This window comes from Penicillium cataractarum (assembly GCF_028827025.1).
Source record: "Penicillium cataractarum strain IBT 29864 chromosome Unknown utg000010l, whole genome shotgun sequence".
NCBI lineage: Eukaryota > Fungi > Ascomycota > Eurotiomycetes > Eurotiales > Aspergillaceae > Penicillium > Penicillium cataractarum.
Window position 1 is genome coordinate 970,291 of NW_026622746.1, and position 23,691 is coordinate 993,981.

A 23,691-nucleotide genomic window follows, 5' to 3' on the forward strand; every position below is an offset into this window, starting at 1 on the left:
TCCAACGGACGCAGGAACAGCCACGGCGCCCCCTGGCCCCTTTTTAAAAAGGCACCATGTTTTACGATTTGAATGTCCCATACAGTCCGGATGACCCCGAGGCACTCCACACCTTAAACTTCCTTGCTGAACGTAAGTCATTCTGCCCTGACCTTGGCACCCGATCCGAACATATTTAAAGCTTGCGGACCACATGAGATACTAACCTGACCTTAGTTGGTTACACGACCGTCGCCTTGTCCCAAACAATCACTGGCAAGCTTCCCCCGAACCTTAGCCCGCCGCCTCTTCCATCAAATGCCCCAAAGTCCCTCCAGTTGCTCACCCGGCTCAACCTTACACTCTCCGACCCCGCGCAAAACCAGCGGCTCAATAGCTTATCACAAGCTTATGACATTGTTGCCCTGTGCCCGACAAATGAGAAAACCCTTCTCAATGCCTGCACCAATCTGGAGTGTGACGTGATATCACTCGATCTTTCTGTGCGACTTCCATTCCACTTCAAATTCAAAATGCTGTCGGCTGCGATATCACGTGGTATTCGCCTGGAGATCTGCTACGGCCCGGGAGTCACAGGGAGCGGGTTGGATGCTCGTCGCAACCTTATTGGAAACGCAATGTCGTTGATCAGAGCTACACGGGGTGGAAGAGGCATTATCGTATCAAGTGAGGCCAAGCGTGCGCTGAGCCTGCGAGCTCCGTGGGACGTGATCAACCTGACCTGTGTGTGGGGCTTATCACAAGAGCGAGGCAAGGAAGCAATCTGTGAAGAAGCTAGGAAGGTCACAGCGTTGGCCAAGCTCAAGCGCACGAGCTGGCGCGGCATCGTCGATATTGTCCATGGTGGAGAGAAGGCTAAGACCGAGAAGCCGACAACCAAGCAGAAGGGACAAGCCAAAGCAGCTGCCTCTGCGCAGCCGGAAAATACCACTGAAACCTTGAAGAGGAAGGCTTCTCTTGGCTCCGAGGCTGCCGTTGAGCCCGAGAAGCCTCTGTCGAAGCGAGAGATCGCGCGACGAGCCAAAAAGGCCCGTCTTGAACGTCAAGCAGAAGATGCGAGCTGAAGTGTTGTGGATCATCAGATCTCATCATTCTTTTAGCACCTCTATCATGAAGATACGGGAACCAATGAGCTGACTCTTGACCTGGGGTTTGAAGTTGATCCGCCCTGGCTGCTTCTTGTCATCCCCAAGTATTTCCATTCTCGAGGCTGCTCGATGATCCAAGCCCAATCTGGTCGGCTTGCAGGAGGGGACAAGAGCAATACATTGCGCTGCCAGCAGGCGTGGTCCTGGATTCGGCGCCCATATCAGCTGCCTTTGGTTGCCAGTCGACCCATGTATCATTACAGACACCCAAGAGAATTTCACGGCTCTGCTCGAAGGGCCATGAGGTCCGCGAAAGGGCATTTGCGCACAAACTGCCACAGCACCTTCGCCCTCTTACCGGCCTTCACTGCAGGCCACAGTTTCTCGTCAAAACGAAAAAGGTTTGCTTGCTTTAGCATTGCGTATCTAGCATCAATACCCAGATCTCAAGCCATGTACGAGCTCTATTATTCATTCCTCTAATGTTTTGTAACTGCCTCGCTTTCTGTTAAGCTACCTAACCTCTACCCTCCGTTCGCCCTCTGTCATCGCTAGCTATCTACTACCGAGCTTCTCATCAAGTCCAATAGTCACACAGGCGTGAATTTTATGCATAGTTGAGTTGTGCGGGGACTTCCAACCTGAGGTGGTGGAGCTTAGAGCAGCGATTTTTGCTGAGTTATTGGGGGTCTACGGTCCGACTGCCCGGATCTGTTACGGGCAATGACCATAGAAGGATGGTAAAAGAGGTTTCAAAATAGATATCAAACGGGGGTGCAAAAGAGGTGTCAAACGAGATTTCACAAACTATGGAGAAAAGACTTCGTATCACTTTGCACTGTAACCCGTACCCCACCGCGGGCACAGGTAGCTAACCTTAAGTTGCTTTGGTCGACTGACTAACTAAACGGATTTCTCGACCTAGCTTTACCCCTGCAACCATGCCCTCGCGACGCTCCCACACAAAATCCCATCACGGCTGTTCCCAGTGCAAGAATCGTCGAATTAAATGCGACGAATGCCGCCCTATCTGTGGATCATGTCAAAAGAAGGGACTCCCGTGCACCCTTAATGACTCCCTGTCAGGTCATCCCCAAAGTCATCGTAATAATGAACAACGGCCAAGGGACCAGGGCGCAATCGCACTCCCATTAGTCGAACTAGAGCTACTACATCATTGGCATACAGCAACGGCGGTCTCACTGATAGAGAATGAGGCCTTGAGTGAAGTTCTCCAGACACAAGTCCCCAAGGAGGGATTGAGCTACCCATTTGTTATGCATGGCATCCTGGCTATCTCAGCACTACATCTTTCCCAGCAATGTTCTGGATCTCGACGCCAGAAGTACATAGACATCGGGATGCGACATCACAGCCACGCATTGTCGCTCTTTGTACCGCTTCTCAGCGATGTGACAGCTCAAAACTGCCATAGTCTTTTCGCCTGCTCTTTTCTCATTTCTGGGTTTTCGTTCGCTTCTCACGGTTTGAATACCAACCCATCTTCTATGCATGTGAACGAAGTGATAGAAGCCTTCAAATTGATCCGAGGGACATCTGTGATTGTGGAGAAGGCACGGCCGTGGATCGAGCAGGGTGATATGCGGCTTCTATTAAAATTCACCCGATGTGCACAACGAACTCTTCGGTCAAGACTGGTTCACGAAGTACATGCTCGGCTTGAAGCCCTCATCAGTCAACAAGCAGATCGGATCCGGACTTCCCAGCTTCCGACTAGCCTGACTGCCGTTGTCACCAGATCTACCCGGCATCTTCTTGAAATCTTTGATTCTTCCATCGCTAGCGATAACCAAATTACCGTTCTCGCCTGGCCGGCGGTGATAGAGTCAGCATCCTTGGATCTTATGCAGCAAATCGAGCCGTGCTCTTTGGTTACACTCGCTCACTATGGGGCGGTTCTCCACATCACGACCAGTGCTTGGTGGATGCAAGGTTGGGGCAAGTTCTTGGTCAATGTTGCCGCGGCACACTTGGATGATATTGGACGATCGGCAATCGCCTGGCCTTTAGCTGTTGTCAATAAAAACGCCGATGAGTGACAAGGAAGCTCCTCGTTCTTCTTACTGCTTTGGGTATAGTTTTCGAACCGGTGGGGTGACCTGTGTGGGGGATCTAGCCATTGAATCCTGCTACATCATCACAAGGTATCGTTCTTGGGATTTTATCCGGTGATCAAAAGCCGTTGAGCTGACTCGGCATAATTGATACCGACTGCGGTTGACATTAGGCTACTGCAAACTCTTTTTTGAGTGTTTCCTGCAACATCTACCTGTTCGAGGCAGCATCGTTTTCATTCTCCGCAATCCGTTCAAATCGGGGTTAGTGTCTTCCCCACATTTTGCCTAACTTTCAACCTGAACTATGTATACGCGGATTCGAACTCGTGTTCGTATACAATACCATAATTGTTTATTGTTCCAACTAGGAGGATTGGCACCGTTTTGTTATAAGATAGATACATCCACCCACGGCAGCATGAATTTTACCAACTAAGAATCAGACCTTCATCTCCAAGATGCTTTGGACTTCGTTTGCCGTTGCCAGCACGGCTGGCCTAAGCTTGGCATCAACTATACCAGCACCTCCTGACCCGGAGCCAATTGAAGTCGTTGAACTTCCACTGCCCCCTGTCGCACCCAGCAACAATACTGGTGCATGCACAGCCTCGATAAACCCCCGTCGCACGGGTTGCATTGGACAGATATCAGACTCTTTTCAGGCTGGCGACTTTGCACCCGATGGAAACCATGTAGTCGTTACTGTGGAGTTTATCGGTGCTCCAGCAGCCCCAGACCCAGCAAGCATATACACCGGAACACACCTCATCCTTGTCAAAGCGGATGGTACAAATTTCACCAATGGTGACCCATGGAAATGCTTGAGCTGTGGTGTTCCTTCGCGAAATGCACGAAGCCTTGATCCGACAAGAGATTATCCACATGTGGCTAGAAATTCCCGACAGGCGCTTTGGGGACACAATATTCTGGATTGCAGTGGCATTCCGTTAGTCAGCGACGAATGCACGCCAAACAAGACGCATATCTATCCAATCTACTGGCCGACTGGCACGAACAGTTCGGGTACTCCGCGAGAGATGCGTCTGCATCCTGACGATACTCATATGGGATGGAGCGAGTTCACAAGTGGTGGCGAGTTCTCGTACTATGGTCGACTGCAGTTTCGTCAGAATCCAACAGATGGTACACTCCGTGTCCCACGATACGATCTCATCGATGTGAATTTGCTTGTTCAGCCCAATGGCACTGCGCCTATCATGGCTGAGGGCACAGAACTGAAAATTCATGATGAGGCCATTACGGTTGGTGAGCTTCGTGGATTCAGCGGTGCTGGGGATGAGATTCTTTATATTGGATCAACGCGCGAGGCAAACAATATTGATGTATTTGCCGTTCATATCACCACCGGTGCTGTTCGTCGTCTCACTAGCCACCCCGAGTATGCAGATCCCATCGCCTTTTCACATGACAATCAGTGGTTTGTCACAATGGATACTAGAGGCTCAAATCGACAGATGTGGATGGCTGGCGAGCGGTACATTCCTCCTCTGATTGACCTGGTTACTGTGACGGCTGCTTCGTCAACTCGCAACAACGGTGCCCGCCGCTTCTTCCAACCGATTTTGATCGATCGTTACGGTGATCGAGGAGACTACTTTGGCCAACAGGTCAACTATGAAGGCGATGGAAGGAATGGCAGTGTCAACGACCCGAATTGGAATGGCAGAGCAGACCCAGCTTTCTCTCCCGACGGAACTCGCATCGTCTATTGGCAGGATTTGGTAATCTCGCCTGCCTGTGGTGGTGCAAACCCACTCCACTGCCCAGTATCAACTGCCCAAGGAGGTCGAACATATCGAGTAATGTTGGCCCGACTTTCAAGTCGAAAACCCACGACCCCAGCCCCCGTCTTCGCTGCGCCTGATTATATTCCTTGGGCAACTCCTTTCCCACCTGGTTCAAGCCTTCCCACTTCTTATTCTTTGCCGGAGGGTAACTATACACTGTACGGACTGGCTAGTGGGTTTGCGAATGCCACGCTTATCAAAGATCCGCTCTTCGGCAGCTTCAAGACTGTATCTGTCAACTACACTAATTACTCGGATGATGCACAACACTTTATTAATGGTTATGAGTCTGTCACTCTGACGTTGACTACATCGAATCCTTGGCTCAGCCAGTTGGACTGGCTCTCTGATATTGTGCAGACTGGGGCTGTGAATGCTGAGAAGAAGACTGCACCGGGTGGATTCCATTTGACGATTGATGCACTTGAGAATATCTTCGAGGCTAATGGGACGCTGAGCACGACTGTGAATGGTGTCACATACTATCAGCCTCTGAACGGTGCATGATGAGGAGACCATATGTCATGGGAGGGTCCAGGTTGAAGGGTCATGAGGACGGCTAACTGAGTGGTTAATGTATCTACAGTTTACGATGAGTTGCGGAATCCTGGGGAGTCTTCAATGAGCCGATTAATTAAGTCAAGTATCAATTCACATTATTTGACTACAGTTCCGCTATAAAGGAGTTTATCTACAAAGGGCTGCATCTACAAAAGCATTAAACATTCAAATCATATTACAGTCTATTCGCTAGCTATAATCTCTGCTTTCCGCTCAAGACTTGGGAGGCAAAGACCTCACAGGCCACTCGTAGTCTCTTACAAAAGCAGTCTCAAAGGCCCAGCCGCCTGCACCAACAGTCTTCCGCAGCTCCCCTGAACCCTCAGGTAAAACAATCTCACACGTCATGCCCGGTGGGATTCTGACTCTGACCCCTAAACGACTTTTATTTCCATCGGAATCAGTAGTATTCCACGAACAAGACACAAGACCCATCGCAGTTTCATGGGAAGCAGATGCCTCCGAAAATTCCGCGCCAATACAAGGCGCGACACGACACTTTGTCCACCCAGGCTCTAGTCTCTGCAAACCTGCCAACCTCTCGTACAAGAATTTTGCGATTGACCCAAATGCGTAATGGTTGAACGAAGTCATCTCTCCAGCATTGATCGACCCATCGGGCAGCATACTATCCCAGCGCTCCCACACGGTAGTAGCACCCATGGTTACTGGGTACAACCATGAAGGGCAGTTCTTTTCGAGGAGCATCGCATAGGCAACTTGAATATGACCAGTCAAAGCAAGAGCCTCGCACAGGAACGGGGTTCCGGCAAAACCGGTACCGATGCGAAAGTTGCTTTTGCGCACGAGATAGACCAAGCGGTTTCCGGCTCGCTCCTGCTGTGTGGGTGTTAGGAGATTGAAACATATCGCGATGGCATAAGCTGCCTGGCTGTCGGATACGAGGCGGCCATTGGATGTCACGTATTCTTCCTGAAATTCCTTCTTTGCAGCTTCGAACTCTTTTTCAAATTCCGCTTTCTCTTCATCCTTGTGTAGAAGGTGTGTGATTCGAGTCATCAGCTCGAGGCTGTGAATCAAGAATGAATTGGCTACCAGCTGTGCGTCTGTTTTGCCCTTCCAAGGTGCATCGGGCGGAGCATCTGGATCTAGCCAGTCCTAGAGCATATTATTAGTCCCCGGGATAAATAATGTGTTAAGAACTTGAGACTTATCGATCTCTTACCCCAAGCTGGAAAATAGAGGTGTCCCAGAGGTGAGTGCAACATTCCTTGTTTCTCGGCAGCTTTTGCATCCAGGTTGACATGCTCTCGTACTGCTGTTCCAGTATTTCAACTTTTCCAGTCTCCTCATACAGAGCCCATGGTGCAAGAATGGTAACGTCATGCCAGATTGCACAAGGCTTCCGGCGACACCAAACGGGGTCTGGGAGTGTCGCATTTGGTGTGACCATGGCTGGTACACCATCCAGAGTCTGCTGATCATACCACACGTCGACAAGCCAGTTCTTGAGAAAGTCATAGCAGTCGAATAGTAACACTGCCGTTGGAGCAAACAATGCTAGGTCTCCAGACCAACCAAGGCGTTCATCGCGTTGGGGACAGTCAGTCGGTACCGATAAGAAGTTACCCTTCATTCCCCAGCGGATGTTCTGATATAGCTGATTGATCAACTTGTCAGAACATGTAAATGAGCCGGCCTCTTTCATGTCCGTGTGGCATACGACTGCCTCGACTGAGTCGATCAATTTGCAGTCACTAGTCCATCCATCGATCTGGGCATATTGAAATCCATGGAATGTAAAGCGAGGCTCGTATCTTTCGCCTGCTTGGTCACCTTTCAGAATGTATTCGTCGACAGCGTCACATTGACGAAGTGGTCTGATGCAGAGTTCCTCCCTTTCCAGAACTTCCGCATGGGATAGAATGAGTTTGTGACCACGAGAACCCTTGATATTCCTTAGCCTGAGATATCCGACCAAGTTTTGACCAAAGTCAAGGATTGATTTTCCAGTTGGAGAAAGAAGTTGTTGGGTAGGTTGAATGATTTCGATTCGCCTCACAGGTTCACCAAACGCTGCTGTGAGCTCGACATGCTCGGACAAGGGTGGCATGCAGTAAACGGGCTGCCAGGCGTGAGAAACATCGGCAGCGCCTTCAGGAACAATGGTCGACCAATATGGGACCTCTCGAGTTGCGTCGTACTTTTCTCCGTTGTATATCTCTGCCAATTGAATGGGCCCTTTTTGGACAGCCCACGTGCTGTCGGTAGGGATGATTGCGACAGTGTTATCCTCAAAGCATATCTCAAGTTGAGCCATCAGCGCTGGATGAGGCCCCCAAATATTTCTGTGGCCCCCTTCGAAACCAATACGCCCACAAAACCAACCTTCGGCGACACGGACACCAATGCAGTTAGGACCACTTAGCAGCTGAGCTGTGACGTCGTAAGTCTGGTATTGAATTCTGCGGTCGTAAGATGTCCATCCTGGGGCCATAAAGTGATCGCCCACGCGATGGCCATTAATTTCCGCCTCATATACACCTTGAGCAGTGATGAATAGTCTGGCCTGAGCAAAAGGCCTTACTTCAAACTCCTTGCGAAAGAGCCATTCAGCATCTGGCCCAGGCGTATTGGTTCCCCACGGCGCAGCGACTCGATCACAGAGCCAGTCCTGTTTGTCTCTTTTCCGAATGGTGGATTTGGCGGAGGTCATGGTAGCTGGCGAACACTCGGGTCCTGTCTGTTCTGAGGGCACAGCGCAAGGTATGTTTGTCGAATATGAGACCCTCGGTAGTTCGTAAAATGGTGGCTTGCAGTACTGAAAAAGAAACATCATGTGAGACAGTGAGAAACGGGATGCACTTCGGTGCGATGAGATACCGAGTCGGTGGAACAGAGGGCGAGGAGAGGCACCAATTACCCCGAAAACAACAGTGAAATAATATATCAGATGCCGTTTTACCCGCTCAAAGGCCGATCCTCGTTACTTCATAAGTTTGCCTTTTTACCCGGCTTTTTTTCCGGCTCAAAGCACCGTTCACAGACGCCACACCAAGACACCGTGAGCTGACCCGGGAGCCCTTCTTGAAATGAACGTCAACATGTTTCAGGCTGGGGACAATGTCCTCCATGCCGACAAGGAGGAATGGGCTGTCAAGCCTCGCCCCGTGGAAGAGTTGCCTCTTCCCGCTGATTTCTTCTGGGGAGCAGCGACTGCTGCCTACCAGATCGAAGGCGGTGCTTCTCACGATGGAAAGGGCAAGTCTATCTGGGATACCTTCAGCCACCTGGAGCCCTCACGGACCAATGGGGAGAACGGTGATGTGGCCTGTGATCACTACAATCGCATGTTGGAAGATTTGGACCTGATGGCCTCGTACGATGTCGATGTCTATCGGTTCTCCATTGCCTGGTCTCGTGTGATCCCCCTGGGTGGACGAAATGACCCAATCAACGAGACTGGCATTGACTTTTACAACAAACTCATCGATGGTCTTTTGGCCCGAAATATCGAGCCAATCGTCACCTTGTACCATTGGGACGTGCCGCAAGAGCTATATAATCGATACGGCGCCTTTCTGAACACCAACGAGTTCAAAGCAGACTTTGAGCGCTTTGCCAAACTTTGTTTCTCTCGCTTTGGTGACCGAGTCAGAAAATGGGTTACATTCAATGAGCCATACATTATATCCATTTTTGGTCACCACAGCGGCGTCCTCGCTCCTGGTCACAATTCTGCAAATGGAAATGACTCGCGAACAGAGCCGTGGCGTGTCGGTCATACTATCATTCTTTCCCATGCGGCAGTTGTGGATCTTTACGCCACGGAGTTTCAACCTTCTCAAAAGGGCATTATATCGATCGTGCTGAATGGTCACTTCTACGAGCCGTGGGATGCAGCCAGTGAGGAGCACAAAGCCGCAGCCCAACGCAGACTCGAATTCTATATTGGCTGGTTCGGAGACCCCATTTTCTTGGGCAAGAATTACCCCACCTCGATGCGCGCCCAGCTAGGGCCTCGGCTACCTCAATTTACCATCGAGGAGATGAGCATTCTCCGGAGGACTGCCCCATTCAACGCCTTTTACGGGATGAATCACTACTCCACTAAATTCGCCCGTGCACTTCCAGACCCACCGGCCGAGGATGACTGCACAGGAAATGTGGAGGAGCTAGCCGTCAATAGCGAAGGGAAGTTCCTTGGGCCTGTTTCTGGCATGGCGTGGCTGCGTGTCGCACCCGATGGATTTCGAAAGCTCATGAATTGGGTCTGGGATCGATATCGCTTGCCAATCATCATCACCGAAAATGGCTGTCCATGTCCAGGAGAGAGTCAGATGACACTGGACCAAGCAGTGAATGACGCCTTTCGTATTCGTTATTTTGGACTATATCTCGATGCCATCTCAAGGGCCATTTATGAAGATGGCATTGATGTCCAAGGATACTGTGCGTGGAGTCTCATGGATAATTTTGGTATGCAACTCTTAAAGCTGACTTCACTCGTTTTCCTCGCGGCTGACGACGTCTTAGAATGGTCTGCCGGATACGGTCCGCGCTATGGGATTACACATGTGGATTACGATACGCTGGTGCGAACTCCGAAAAAGTCTGCAATTTACCTGGAGCAGTCTTTCAAAGCTCGCCGTACCTGGGATAGCTAGTGCACTGAAGCTTCTTGATGTATGAAGAAAATCCAAATCCTAGATAAGCTAGCTCATAATCGCTTAGAAATATCGGTGTTAAAATGGTCATTCAAATCCCGGAACGCTAACTTCCCTGTAGATAACTCGACGTCTGATTTTTCCGGATGGGACATTTAAAAAGTCAACCAGACTAACGTTATAAAACACTCCAAACATATCCATGATAGCTACAAACATTTTGCGTGAAGACCGAGCCAAACTTTCTAAACAATAGCTTATGTTTAGATAGAGGAGGATAGGAAGCTCAATCGAATATCACATACAGAAGTCTCATCTTAAAAAAGAATTGCTATCCTCATAAATTGAACCCGAGACCTCTGGCTCCCTATATACTCCATGACGATGCTCCAAGTACAGCCCGCGGCTTCACATCCATACCACACTTAATCAACAACACATAACAATACCACCAGATCGCCTTTTTAATCCTTCAAATAAAGATCCTAAATTCTATTAAATCTAGTGATTAGAATGATATAAATGAAGTATAATAAAAAAGACTTTAAAAGGGAGAATTATGTAGGGACGTTATATATAAAAAAACCTTACCCGCCGGGGGCCGCACCTGCTCCACAGAAGCTTCCTCGCAGTTACGACCGCCGAATCCACCGAAGTGGCTACAGTCGACTAGGGGTTAACCCACTAGGCCACCGGGCAGGATCAGTTGCTGATTTCAACTGGAAGTAAATGATAACACCTCATGCCATTCCTACCCGGCCCATGATACGGGTTCCCTCCCTTTGACCTTGTAGCCAGAATCCCTGATATGACTGCTGCACGTCCACGTGTATCTGTTATGTATCGAGCGCGTCAGAGCCGTCCTCACAGCTCACGGTTTCCAGACATCTGGAGAAGAACCTGAGAGCTTGGCTACTGTACTATCGGTTACGTGCTGGAAACGGGTGTCTCTCCAAGCCCTTTCACAAAAATTAGGTTCATGTTTTAGTATATACTATCGCAAGTGGCTTGGCCTAAGTAGCGCCACAGGGTGCACCACCGTGAGCCTTGCCTCTTTAGGCATAGTTTACGAGGCCCTTTCTGTCCTGAGGCTGCCAGCCTCACCCAGGCCTCTTGTCAAAACGCGATAGCCTTCTGAATGTATCCAAAATCAAATATCGGCAAATGAATCGGTTATGGATTCGGCAATCATTGCTGCAATAGCATTCTATCGGACAACATATCAGCCCCCCGGCGCTACATGTACGGTTGAATTCCTCTTAGTGCTAAGCTCGCTACGTAGAACTCGGATCGGTTATTGTCATTATAGGCAATTGATAAACTTTGCCAAGGATATTCACTTTGTCGGAGAGTGCGGGGATTCTGGGGTAATTTGACAGCAGCGGGGTCGGTAATTGTTCTAGTCCCACTGAATCGAAGAGTGCCCACATGAAATGTAAGGCAGTATACTGATGATCGATTATTGATCGAAAAGACTCGCGTATTTTGCCTTGACTGAGAACACTTCTCGGCACAATGAAGACCGAGTCTAACCTGTGGCTGTTGTTCCTAGGTTGTCTAGTCATGCGATAGCCAGTCTGAGGCTTCAAATGCCGTGGAGCTTTGTGGCTTTAAATTTGGAGTATGGTCGTTTTCCTTCTCAATAATTTGCTATCCGTTTTATTTCTATACGAAACCTTCACATCGAGATGGAGTCAGCGAAGAAATCCCTGCACGAGCTGAATGCTTCTGCCCAACAGGTCGAGAACATCGTCGAAGATGGATTCGAGAAGTCTGATCCAGCATTTGAAGCGGCTACCAAAGGCCAAATTACCACTGGATATGAAGGGTTGGGTGCTTTGGAGACCATCAAAACATTCAAGTTTTGCACTCTCGTTTGCTTCGCAATGGCTTTCAGCGCAGCAACTGATGGATATCAAATCGGGTGAGTCAAGTCTCGAGAAGGTCGCGTTATTCGGTCTGGTCTGACTTCCGCTACATTCTAGAATTAATGCTAGCGTGATTGCAAACACTGGATTTGTCGCACGCTTTGCCACCAGTATCGGTAAAAATGGAAAGCCTGCGCTTGAATCACCCATCCTCAGCGGCTGGAGCTCGATTATGTCCTGCGGCCAAATCGTCGGGATGACTACTTTGCCATTCATCTCCAGCAGGTATGGCAGAAAGGTCGCTATGTACACCTACTGGGTGATCTTGGTGGGAAGCGTGCTCACTGAGTGTCTTGCGAGATCATGGCAAGGCTGGCTTGTCGCTAAGCTCCTCGCGGGAATTGGTGTTGGATGCCTGCAGTCAACTGTGCCAACATATATCTCTGAGGTTGCTCCGACACGAATTCGTGGAGGCTTGTTGATGTGTTATAGCTTCTGGTGGACACTGGGGTCATTCTTTGCCCAAGTCGCTCTTCAACATCTCTCGAGAGACAACCCGACCAACTACCTGACGCCTATCTACACTCAGTGGGCTCAGATTGGCATCATGTTTTTGATCTACATATTCGTACCGGAATCTCCCGCCTGGTGTGTGAATGCCGGCAAGCATGGTCGAGCCAAGAAGCAACTTCTCAAGCTCAACCGCGGTGTACCAAATTATGACTTGGAGCGACAATTCCAAGTTTTGGTCATGGCTGTTGAACACGAGCGAGAGGTTGCAGCTGAGCAGCGACGCGAAAAGTGGTATGGAATTTTCCAGGGCACAAATGGCCTGCGCACTGTTATCTCATTCTGGACAAACCTCACCCAACAGTTGATCGGTCTGAGTCTCTTTGGAACATTTGGGACATACTTCTTTCAACAGGCTGGATTGGCAGATCCTTTCAAAATCAAGGTCATCACCAACTCGATCCAGATTGCAACTGTGATCGTGATCATCCTTATCGCCGATCGTATTGGAAGAAGGTTGCTCGCCTGTTCGGGCACAACACTCTGCTGGGTATCATGTGTTGCAATCGGCATTATTGGAGTCTGCCCTCAGGTGAAGGCATCGACCTATATCTTCATTCTGTTCGCCTGTCTATGGAGTGAGTACCATTGTGTCCCTGATATATAGCACGGCTAATGACACAATGATAGATGCTGGACTGGCTGCCAACGGTGCCACAGGCTGGGGATATATTGGAGAGGTTTCATCCCAACGGCTCAGACCATATACTGCCGGCTTCGCTGCAGCAGTCACCTGCGTTGCTGGGGTCGTGATGAATGTTCTCATTCCATACATGACGAACAGCAATAAATGGAACTGGAGCTTGAAGACGGGTTGGTTCTACGCCGGAGTAGGTCTCCCGTTCGTTGTCGGCATGTGGCTATTGATTCCGGAAACTTCTGGGTGAGTCCATGCATTCGATACAAAATAAGACCCATTCTCCAAGTCGGTTATACTAACCCTTTGCCATTGTAGACGGTCTGCTGCTGAGCTCGATGAGCTGTTCGAACGAAAGATCCGGCCTTGGCGATTCCACAAGACGGAGACTGCCACCCAGCGGCTTGTTCAGCTCAATAAATCCGGGGACCCTTGAGGCTGTTTCTGTACTTCCCATTGGTAACGTGCAGGGTCGTCAATGGGGGGATTTAGACGACCAAATACCGGTTTAGGAGCCCAGAGGCTGAATCATGTATTTGAATCATGCGTTGGGAGACCATCATCACAGTACATGTCTGGCGATCGGATACTTCGTCGAAATAATTATCTAGTGGATGGTGAGGGTGGTAATTGAATAAAGAGTAGTGTTTTTAACGTGGTATCTAGTTTTGTGTAGAATAATCTTCCGTGTTCTAATCCCTCTTATTTAGTATCTTGGAATGTTCTTGGCGAAGGGGGACTGAGTAAGAAGAGGGAAGAAAAGATTAGAGAAGTATATACAGGACCAGAGTTGAAAGTACGAGATACTACGCGAGAGCTAAGCCGGAGGGCGGAACCAAGATCATAGAATATACTAACCTTGACAGTACAGGAACCCTTGGAATTACAATGATTCAGGCCCGTCCAATCTGGAACCCATGCTTTGCGTACCTGAAATGTGCCGCGATAGCAGGGATATATATCGATTAGCCAGGAACAATGCATAATACTACCTCGAATTGGCAGAATCCATACCCTGGTATCTAACGGGATCCCAGGAGCAAAAATTTATTCTCGGTCGAAGGAGGTCTTTACCTTGCTCACTGCTCTCAACTGCAAAATTCCCAGGTTGGTCTCAAATTCTATTTTCCCTCTTTCTCATCACTTATTTCTAACAGCAACCTGGACAACTCGCATCTCTTCTGACTTTATTATCTGGTGAGCGTGTTTCGATTTCCGTTTATGGATTTCCCCTGCCTCATACTTTCGAAAACCACAACAACATTGATTTTTTTTCTTCGAACTGCTGCATTCGTCTCTTCTGACAGGAATCAAATCTCCGTTCCTTGTGATCATTGAACTTATAATCATCTCTCAGAAGCTCGAAAACTTTCTCCTCCGTCAAACCCACTGTTGAGCCACCACTCAGCTGGACAGTATACATTTTGAACAATCCACCGTCACTTCCAAAACTCTTCAGTGACCTACGATTTGAGTGAGGACCGGTACAGTGCTCCCTTGTTCTAGTCCCATACAGATAACGAACTAACAGACTTTTTGTTTACAACTCTAGTGCATCATGGACACTTCGAAAATGGAGATCATAGATCCGAATGGAGACGTGATTCTCACCCTAGTACACGAACCAGATATCAAGTCGAATCCAAACACTACGCCCAATGCCACACAAGCACCCAAGCAAGCCCGGTTCCAAGTTTCCTCAAAACATCTTATGCTCCCATCGCCGTATTTTATGAAGCGACTGGGGCCAAATTGGTCTGAAGGCCGAGAGCTGGCCCTGAATGGCGTTGCTGAGATCAAGATTGAAGGCTTCGATTCCGAGGCCCTGCTGATTATCCTCAACGCCATGCACTCACGCAATGACCAAGTTCCAAGTGACGTGACATTTGAGTTGCTAGTCAAGATCGCTCAACTCACCGAGTATTTTCAATGCAATAAGGCCATCGGGGTATTTGGGGCGACGTGGTTTAATCAATTTCGGCGGCTTCGGGGCGATTCTAACGAACTCCCGGGGTATCTGCTCGTTTCTCACGTCTTCGGCAGTGAGGCGGACCTCAAACGCGGTATTTCCTGTGCATGGAAAGAGTCCAATGGCCCCTTTGACACGAAGAATTTACCCCTTCCAAGTTTTGTGAAAGGTGTGCAACAACTGGCCTAAAATTGTCAGAGATGTGGCTGGCTAATGTATAATATCTAGACACTATCGACGCAAACCGAGAGTCATTCAATGAGAATCTCGCCTCCCATATCGGTAGACAAGTCATCCAAAGCTTGGGAACCCCACCGGGGTCACGGTACACCTGTGAATCCCTACGACTGGGCTTTTGGGCCAAGGGCAAACGGCTGAATGAAGGTGCCCCGGCAAAGGATGATGCTTCCAGCCCCAAGTCATTAAGTGAGCAGATATGGCAGTGGAACGAGAAGGCAAAGCATACTTGCCCCGAGAAGTGGTGCCGGAATTGCTCAAACTTCATGAAGCTCCTAGGGCCGGACCTCACGGCTCAGATTCAAGATGCTCGGCAATCTTACAGATGATGCCGGGTAAACACTGGTGACATCTCCGGAGTATGGGCCGCTAACCATCCCAATATGGATCCTGTGCGCGAGACAATGCTCTTTTCGTGGATGACCTAATTTCCTTAATTTCCTGAGTTGGCAAACCTTTGATTTTGAACTTGCATGATAGTTGCTGAATTCAGTCCAAATATTTCGTTTCTGATATGCCCATTGAGCGGTTTGTTTTTCTGATTTACCTATAGGCAGATGCTAGCTCATGGATCCACAGACTGTTCAATCTGCAACCCAACCCCATTACAAGTGATAAAAAAGGATAGATTCATCTAGATGGACAGCGTTTTAGAAATTTTAGGGGATAGTTTAATGAATGAAAATGCTTAGTTTTGGGACTCAACTCTTCGGTGTTCTCCACCAACAATTTGCACTCCTCGAAATGATCAGTAGTGTTTTCGAGAATGTGCTAGGTGTGTATGTGTTAGAACCTTCTATATCATGCCATAAAAATGTAACAACAGAATAAAGCCATATTAGATGACTCTGATTAAACTCTCGTAATTGAGCAAACAATATGCCTCGCCGCGTAAGGTGTCGCGATCCTAAGTGAGGTTATCGACGCGACTTCATCAGCAAACAAGCCCACCCACTCTGATTGCACTCTCTTTCCTCATTATCCAGACCCTCGAGCACATGAACCATCGTTTGTTTGCCCCCACCAAGACCCGCACATTTAAGACGCCCTCTATTGACCAGCCCTCACTTTTCGTCTGCTTACACGACGGAGCTCTCACTCCATTCCCCATATCACCCACCTGATCATGCAGGACTCGATGGAAATCGTCACCTCGGCCGTAAGCGGTCTACCTACGACCGTGATCGCGCCGGGCGGGGATGCCACTCTGATTTTCTCAAGCAGGCAGTACCGCATGCTCTTCCTGTGCTCCTCTGAAAGCTTAATATCAACCTGCGGCCACTTCCGCAAGAAGCTCGCCGAAGGTGGACAGCCTCACACGGAGCTTATGCGGGACAAAAAGGTTTATCTGACCATCAACGAATTCGATCCAAGAGCTGTTGAAATCATCCTTAACCTCATCCATGGCCGAATCAGGAACATCCCACAAAACCCAGCCCTACTCTTACTGAAAGACCTCGCTCGATTCTGTGACTATCTGCAATGTTTGCCCTCCGTGGAGCCCTTCACGACCTCTTGGATGGAGAAACACAAGACCTCGGTACTTGCATCCTCAGTCCTCAATGCGAATACAAAGACATGGTTGTTCATCTCTTTGACCTTCCGGCACCAACAAATCTTCCGACACACCACAGCAATTCTACAGCAGCGTTTGGCAGACCGAATGGATTTAACCAGAACTGCGCCACTCATTCCGAAGGAAACTATCAGTAAGTTTGCCTTGAATATTATTGCTACTTGTCCTAAACAGATTGCTTACCTGGCACGTTACTCTAGGAAACATCAACACAACCAGAGAACACTACCTCAACAAACTGTCAACCCTCCTCTACAACCATCATAAACGACTTTCGAGAGGGCCCCCTATTTGTACCTCCAAATGCGATAAATCCTATTCGAACATGATGATTCAGATCTCGGCAAGCGGCTTGCTACCGTTTTTCGAGCAACCAAATCCACGATGCACAGGGTATGTACCAAACTCCATCCGGCTAAAGCTACTGCAGATTAGCGGCGACAGCTTTCTCCATACCGATCGCGACTGTCCTCATAACAGAGGGATCTTCTGCCCAAACTATCAGAACCCATTGGGCATGGATGTGGAGAACCATCTCAAGCAATTCACGGCTCTTCTTTGCGGTGTCAACTTGCCGAATCAAGAGTAATGGAATGCGTGAATTTCCCAAGGAGGAACGAACGACTGCCACAGGCAATGGCGAGAACAGCGTGAGAATAAATAGGTAACTATCAAACTGACCTATTTGCTGCATCTTTATTCCACATGAAGCCATTGCCACCTCTCTATGTCAGAGTCTTCAATTCAAGCTCCATTTCCACGACCTCATCATCCCATCCAACGACCTGCTATCATAGCTTCATTTATCTACTACAATGAGACAATCAATAAGCCCCGCTCGAACCCTACAATACCTTAATTGTAACCATAAAATCATGTCATGCCGACATGGAGGAGCTCTAGTACTGAATCTTTCAGTCTTGAATGCATATGGTGCCATATTGTGAAATTGACCCCCGAATCCCAGATGGACTTTTCGAAGTCGAAATAAACAACCAAAAGGAAGTTTCCGGAATGATCAATCAAGTGCACGATCCTGCCCTCTTTACCCTGATTCATCCCTCTCCTCTCATCCTGCTTCCATCATTTTTCCCTCTCGCAGAAACACGCAGCCCTGATTCTGAGAAACAATCTTAGTTTCCCCCACGCTGAACGGTCAGACTGCATCTCTCTCTTCCCATCTCCCCTCTTCCTTCTCTTTCTCTGTCTCTCTCCCTCTCTCATCAAACTCACCGAACTGATCTAACGGATCAAACCCATCCAACCCATCCAATATCCAACTCACCCAACCTCCGGCCCCAGAAAGTTGACATCATGAGTACCCCAGCTCCGAAGAGCATGGACATCATCGACCCTGATGGGGATGTTCTCCTCATCGTACCCGCACCCCAGGAGACTGACGAACGCCCGGCTCCTTCACGATTTCTCGTCTCATCGAAGTACCTCATTTTGGGATGCGATTTTTTCGAAGCCCGGTTCGGGCCAAATGGGCAGGACGGTCGAGATCTTGAGGAATATGGCTCAGTCAAGATTCATCTGGAGACAACTGCCCATAGCCCCGAAACAATGCACATTCTCTTGAGCATCATTCACGGATTTCAACCATGGATCCCCGCTGGGTTTGACACCATAGGCTTGTGGAAACTTGCCTTGGCCACACATTACTTCCTGTGTTATGAGGCTTTGCAAAGTTGGGGACTCTGGTACTGTCAACAGCTTGTCCCTACACTCCCCACGGAATTCCCGCCTTCGTCATGGAAGTTGATCTTCATTTCCTATGTCTTCGGTCATCACACTCTTTTTCGACACCTTACCAAGATGGCTCAGCAGAGGGCCACTGGCTCAATCTATGCTGGCCCTTCGCCTATTCCAAAATGGATTTTGCAAGAAATCTTGGGCAAAAGAGACAAGTATCTGAAGCGATGCTTCGACCTCGTCTACGAACGAATTGCCCATCTGGCCTCCCCATACATCCACTGTACTCGGGCATGCGACACGAAGAAAGCAGCGGCCCTGATGCAGTACGTTATGCAATTCCAGCACCCGGGTCCCCTGATGATCTGTGAAACCGAGACAGTCACGTCAAGCTCGGGTTGCAGCCCTTTCTTGTTTTTCGAGGCCGCAAAAAGATGGGTAAATCCCGAGCATGAATCTCATGCTTCCCCACTACCCTTGGTCCACGCCGCGGATCCTTTGAACGATACGCGCAGTGATGTCGACAGCCCTCCTCGTGTTCCCCGCCACTTTTCGTGGAATAATACCGTCCAGTCTGTCCATCCCCTGGTCGTCCCTCCATGCACCCATAAGGATCTTCTAGGCGAAGAGCTGTCTCGCCATTTGATGCAAATGGAGGACCAACTCCAGGGGATCACAGGAATTCTGGACAACTATCCAGGGCGACAGTGAGCACGAACAGCCAGACTCAACTAAGGATACAATGTCGTACTGTCATTCCATTAGCACAACCCAGTCCTTGGTAGCCCAATTTCCAAAGGGCCTGGCTTTATGGCTTACTAAAATGAGAGGATCGCGGATAACAAGTCATCGTTGATGCAGATCAAGATTCAATCTAATGAACCCCAACTTTGAAAGCGTTTATTGAGAAGCTCATCCGAAAGTCCAGTAGGTTTAGAATCACGTACGTGTTTCAAGCAACAATAAGTAAACGTTTAGATAATAACATGGCGAATGGATTAATGACTCCTGGACTGCAAGTTATCCCAAATGTATTATTGCCGCCGCAACCACAGAGATGATCTAAATCAGATCGGCCTACGGGTTTAGAGCGAGTGAAAATCTCCCACCACAGCATGGGTAATACCGCGACTAGCTTTGACTAGGAATGACCTATACCCAAAGACCTACGACTGTCGTGAATGGTCAAAATTTCCTTTTGCTTGCCCTGAGTTTCTCGAGATGTACGACGCCTTCTCAAAATTCGATTGAAACCCTTTCGGGCTGCATCGCTCGAGAACATCGGAAGATCGGGGAAATCACCAGAGGGATCAAGAGACAGACAGACTGTAAGACTATGGTCAAATTAAAGATTCAACAGACCTTCGCTAACCGGCCAGAAACAGATATGCAATCGTGGCTAACAGTCAGGATCTATCGTCGGAAACCCAAATCCACGCCGAACCTTTTCCCAGGCTATCTATACCGTGTGGCCCGGTGTCAGCTTTGTCCATAGCCGACGACAGGGTATATCGAGCACTTGGGGTTGTGGGAACAGATGGATATCAGAGTAGTCGCTTTGGATGTGATTACGGGAATTGTCTCATCACAGGTGTACCCCTACATGAAAGTAAGATATGGGTATTATACAACGTTATGTCCAAATTTTGAGATACGCTTTGTGAACGGTGAAGTCAATGACAACTTCAGAACAGCTTATATAGTAAGGACCTAGGCACTGTGTGAAAGAGGTCGGTCCTCTTCGCAAGTCTCACAGATCTCACTGGCCGCGTTTGGAGTGCCCATTTCTCCTCTCAGCTGCCCTTGAATACGGGACGCAAGCTCAAGAGTTTCCTTCGGCAGCCCGGCCAACTGGGCCACTTTGAGTGCATGCGACTCCCGATTCACCCCCTTACGCAAGCGATGCACAAAGGAGAACCCACCGCCGGGACTTTCCTTAACATCAGTACAATATCGCTCCAAACACTCAAACGACTTTGTCATGTCCGCCAGCCCATGGAAGTGTGTGGCGAATAGCACGCGGCTGCGGTTTCGGTAGTGTAAATGGTGAAGGCATGCGAAGCTAACCGCAGTCCCGTCCTCCGGGGTCGTACCCCGACCGACCTCGTCCATGATCACAAAGGAACGAGGACTAGCCTGCTTCAAGATAGCTGCAGTTTCCAGCATCTCGACCATGAACGTCGATTGATCTCGGAATAGGTCGTCCGCGGCCCCGATACGGCTGAAGATCTGGTCGACGAGCCCGATCTCGGCATATGCAGCGGGCACATAGGAGCCGACTTGTGCGAGGATCGTGATCAGTGCATTCTGCCGAAGGAAGGTGCTTTTACCGGCCATGTTGGGGCCTGTGATGAGCCAGATGCGCTCGCGCTCGCCGAGGAAGCAGTCGTTGCTAACAAACGTGCGACCCTGTTCTTCCAGCCCCAGTTTCACGGTTGGGTGCCGTCCGCTGGCGATCTTGTGCGTTGTGCCTTCGTTGAGAATTGGTCGTACCATTTGTTGTTCTTGGGCTAAGGTGGCGAATGAGCAGGCTACATCGAGCTCGTCCATGACGGCCGCGTTCCGCCGGATCTTGACCAGGTTGAGGATGACTTCACGGCGCAGGCGCTCGAAAATAGCCTGTTCTTCTTGTCGGATTCGCAGTTTCACGTTGTCCATGCGGTTCCCAAGTTCGGTCCAGGCCGGAAGGTAAAAGGAGCGGGTGGATTTGGTAGACGACACATTGCGCGTGACGCCTAGATCTTCGAGGGACTGCTGGGAAATCTTGGCACCTTTGACATGGCAAATGTGGCCGAGTCCAGGGGTCCACTTGAGAGTAATATTGGTGGAGCCCACAGAGTCTCGCAAACGCTGGGTGAGTGTACCCTTTTCATCGAAGAATGCGTCCAATTGCTCGTGGAGAGATTTCAGTGTCTTGCTGGCGTCACGGCGCATGATCCATGTCTCGGCCGGGCCTGCTTCTGTATCTGCAGTTGCAGTGCGCTCGCTGGATTTGGCGCGAACTTTCTTTGGCAGTGCCTCCAGCTCACTGGGAGTGCCTTCATTCAAAGCAACTTCTTGGGCAAGGCGGGCTGTTTCAGCGGCTGTGCTATCTTGAATACGCTGCTGCTGAAGGAGACCTTCCTCGTCGATGGCAGCGAGTATTCGCTCTGCGAGCGCAATTGGACCATCGAGATGAAGCCTCGAGATCATGGATGCTAGACTTTGTTTCGCGTCTGACCGATGCAATTGCCTTGCGTGGTCGGTGAGAACCTGTCTAACCCCCTTGGAAGCTTCGATGGCCCGGGAAAGGCAAATCAAGTCGTCTGCATCTCCCTTGCCAAGCGCAAACTTTTGAACCAACCGTTGAGCATCGTAGCTCCGTTTAAGCAGCTGGATTACGCCGTCGCGAAGGTCGATGTTATCAATGAACACTGAGACAAGGTCCAATCGATCATTAATGACTTGTATGGATGTAGATGGAGAGGCTGCAAAACTCAGATTAGCGAAACAAAACATGTTGGTCGGATCTTGCAGTACATACTCAGTCGGTCCCGCAAAAGACGAGCACCACTTTTAGTGCTTGTTCTGCGGACAGCATGAAGCAGGCTTCCTTTACCAAACCCATCCCTCGCAGTCTCTAGAATCTCAAGGCCCCTCAAACTGTTCCGGTCGATGCTCATAGATTCGTTCAGGTGCCGCCGGCGCGGAGGCAGTAGTTTGAGGTCTGTCCTCTGCAGCTGTACTCGAGTGTACTCAAGTAGGCTGTACCCAGCTGCTATTTCCTCGGTGGTAAATGAGGCACGAGTGTCTTCTGGGATGGGAGCTTCGAGCATGGAATCCCATTCGGACATCGGGGCAATGCTTTCCGGGAATCGGAAGAATGTGACCAACCGATGCTCATGTCCGACTAGCATTTGCAATTCCTGTCCAATGAGGTCTTGAACATTCTGATCAACGAGAATCTCTCGAGCCCCAATTCTGGCGATAGCCGATGGCAGCATCTGCAGTGTCGTGAGCTGAGTATAGAAGTCGCCCGTAGACAAGTCCATCCAAGACAAGCCTACAGGCTGTGGTACAGAGGATAATATGTGCTGCGACGATTGTGCATCCACCTGCTGCTTTGATTGCGCGGCTAAGGCCGTAACATCCAAGTATATTGCGAGCAAGAAATTGTTCTCGGAAGGATCGATAAACTTCTCGTCGATTAATGTCCCCGGTGTGATGATTCTGGCCACCTTTCGGTCCCACATCAGACCTCCAGATTTCATCTTGTCCTCTGCCTCAATAGCAAATTCCTCGCTGATTGCCACGTATTTGTTGAGGTCTTGAACGAGTATCTTGAGGAAGCGGTCGAGTTGGAAGAAAGGGAACCCGGCCATAGGAACCGGTCCGGCGCTGGTTTTCTTGGACGCAAGTTTCAAGCTGAGCAGTGGCGCCAGTTCTTCAGCTTGTTCGAAGTAAAGCTAACATCATTTGCGTTAGAAAACGCTGCCGCGCACTAACATTTAAATTCCATACCTCGTAAAAGCCTCCAACTCTTGTAAGGATCACACAGTTCTTGAACTTCTGCATATTGTTACGATGCCCTTGTACCACAGTAGGATATCGAGGAGCATCGTCTACACCATCATCATATGGTTCCAATTTGACGACGCCTTGTGGAAGGTCCTTCAATTTGACCGTTGCCTTCGTTTTCGCGCCTCTGTATTGTTCAACTGGTGGGAGCGCCGCGGGTACGCGAGGGCGCGCCGAGATGCGTCGCGCATGGTGGCAGATCGTTCGATGAATAGGGCATTGAAAAGATGCGATGACTGGGACTCGGTCGAAAGAGGACCGCAAGCAAGGTGCCAAATGAACAAACCCCCGAGCATTAACACGCATCGTTGCAACGTCGACACCCTTCTACGTCAACGGGGAGAGAAGCGGCAGAACCACAAAAGCTCCCCTCCTTCCGCCTTCGCCACCGAATTCTTCCCGAGCTCAACTCTCCCTAC

The 23,691-nt window shown here is 49.4% G+C and overlaps 10 protein-coding genes across 10 annotated transcripts; 8 read left to right on the top strand and 2 right to left on the bottom strand.

The window, feature by feature from the left end:
• Positions 1-56: 56 nt before the first annotated feature.
• Positions 57-1,064, top strand: N7496_012482 (ribonuclease P subunit p30 family protein; the record flags this gene model as incomplete). Its single annotated transcript, XM_056705395.1, has 2 exons — positions 57-132; positions 217-1,064. The coding sequence occupies 2 exons, from the start codon at positions 57-59 to the stop codon at positions 1,062-1,064; spliced, it is 924 nt and encodes a 307-aa protein (XP_056549293.1).
• A 1,385-nt stretch (positions 1,065-2,449) lies between these two features.
• Positions 2,450-3,148, top strand: N7496_012483 (uncharacterized protein; the record flags this gene model as incomplete). Its single annotated transcript, XM_056705396.1, has 1 exon — positions 2,450-3,148. The coding sequence occupies one exon, from the start codon at positions 2,450-2,452 to the stop codon at positions 3,146-3,148; it is 699 nt and encodes a 232-aa protein (XP_056549294.1).
• Positions 3,149-3,624: 476 nt separating this feature from the next.
• N7496_012484 (uncharacterized protein) lies at positions 3,625-5,481 on the top strand (the record flags this gene model as incomplete). The annotated part of the gene is made up of 1 exon (XM_056705397.1): positions 3,625-5,481. The coding sequence occupies one exon, from the start codon at positions 3,625-3,627 to the stop codon at positions 5,479-5,481; it is 1,857 nt and encodes a 618-aa protein (XP_056549295.1).
• Positions 5,482-5,748: 267 nt separating this feature from the next.
• Positions 5,749-8,212, bottom strand: N7496_012485 (alpha-L-rhamnosidase; the record flags this gene model as incomplete). Its single annotated transcript, XM_056705398.1, has 2 exons — positions 5,749-6,654; positions 6,722-8,212. 2 exons carry the CDS (start codon positions 8,210-8,212, stop codon positions 5,749-5,751), a joined length of 2,397 nt encoding a protein of 798 aa, XP_056549296.1.
• A 388-nt stretch (positions 8,213-8,600) lies between these two features.
• Positions 8,601-10,163, top strand: N7496_012486 (glycoside hydrolase family 1 protein; the record flags this gene model as incomplete). The annotated part of the gene is made up of 1 exon (XM_056705399.1): positions 8,601-10,163. One exon carries the CDS (start codon positions 8,601-8,603, stop codon positions 10,161-10,163), a length of 1,563 nt encoding a protein of 520 aa, XP_056549297.1.
• A 1,688-nt stretch (positions 10,164-11,851) lies between these two features.
• Positions 11,852-13,208, top strand: N7496_012487 (uncharacterized protein; the record flags this gene model as incomplete). The annotated part of the gene is made up of 2 exons (XM_056705400.1): positions 11,852-12,087; positions 12,149-13,208. 2 exons carry the CDS (start codon positions 11,852-11,854, stop codon positions 13,206-13,208), a joined length of 1,296 nt encoding a protein of 431 aa, XP_056549298.1.
• A 1,588-nt stretch (positions 13,209-14,796) lies between these two features.
• On the top strand, positions 14,797-15,773 carry N7496_012488 (BTB/POZ domain-containing protein; the record flags this gene model as incomplete). Its single annotated transcript, XM_056705401.1, has 2 exons — positions 14,797-15,376; positions 15,436-15,773. The coding sequence occupies 2 exons, from the start codon at positions 14,797-14,799 to the stop codon at positions 15,771-15,773; spliced, it is 918 nt and encodes a 305-aa protein (XP_056549299.1).
• Positions 15,774-16,570: 797 nt separating this feature from the next.
• Positions 16,571-17,609, top strand: N7496_012489 (uncharacterized protein; the record flags this gene model as incomplete). Its single annotated transcript, XM_056705402.1, has 3 exons — positions 16,571-17,153; positions 17,221-17,413; positions 17,456-17,609. The coding sequence occupies 3 exons, from the start codon at positions 16,571-16,573 to the stop codon at positions 17,607-17,609; spliced, it is 930 nt and encodes a 309-aa protein (XP_056549300.1).
• A 725-nt stretch (positions 17,610-18,334) lies between these two features.
• Positions 18,335-19,426, top strand: N7496_012490 (uncharacterized protein; the record flags this gene model as incomplete). Its single annotated transcript, XM_056705403.1, has 1 exon — positions 18,335-19,426. The coding sequence occupies one exon, from the start codon at positions 18,335-18,337 to the stop codon at positions 19,424-19,426; it is 1,092 nt and encodes a 363-aa protein (XP_056549301.1).
• A 999-nt stretch (positions 19,427-20,425) lies between these two features.
• N7496_012491 (mismatch repair ATPase MSH1) lies at positions 20,426-23,578 on the bottom strand (the record flags this gene model as incomplete). The annotated part of the gene is made up of 3 exons (XM_056705404.1): positions 20,426-22,182; positions 22,239-23,160; positions 23,216-23,578. The coding sequence occupies 3 exons, from the start codon at positions 23,576-23,578 to the stop codon at positions 20,426-20,428; spliced, it is 3,042 nt and encodes a 1,013-aa protein (XP_056549302.1).
• Between the last annotated feature and the right edge of the window lie 113 nt (positions 23,579-23,691).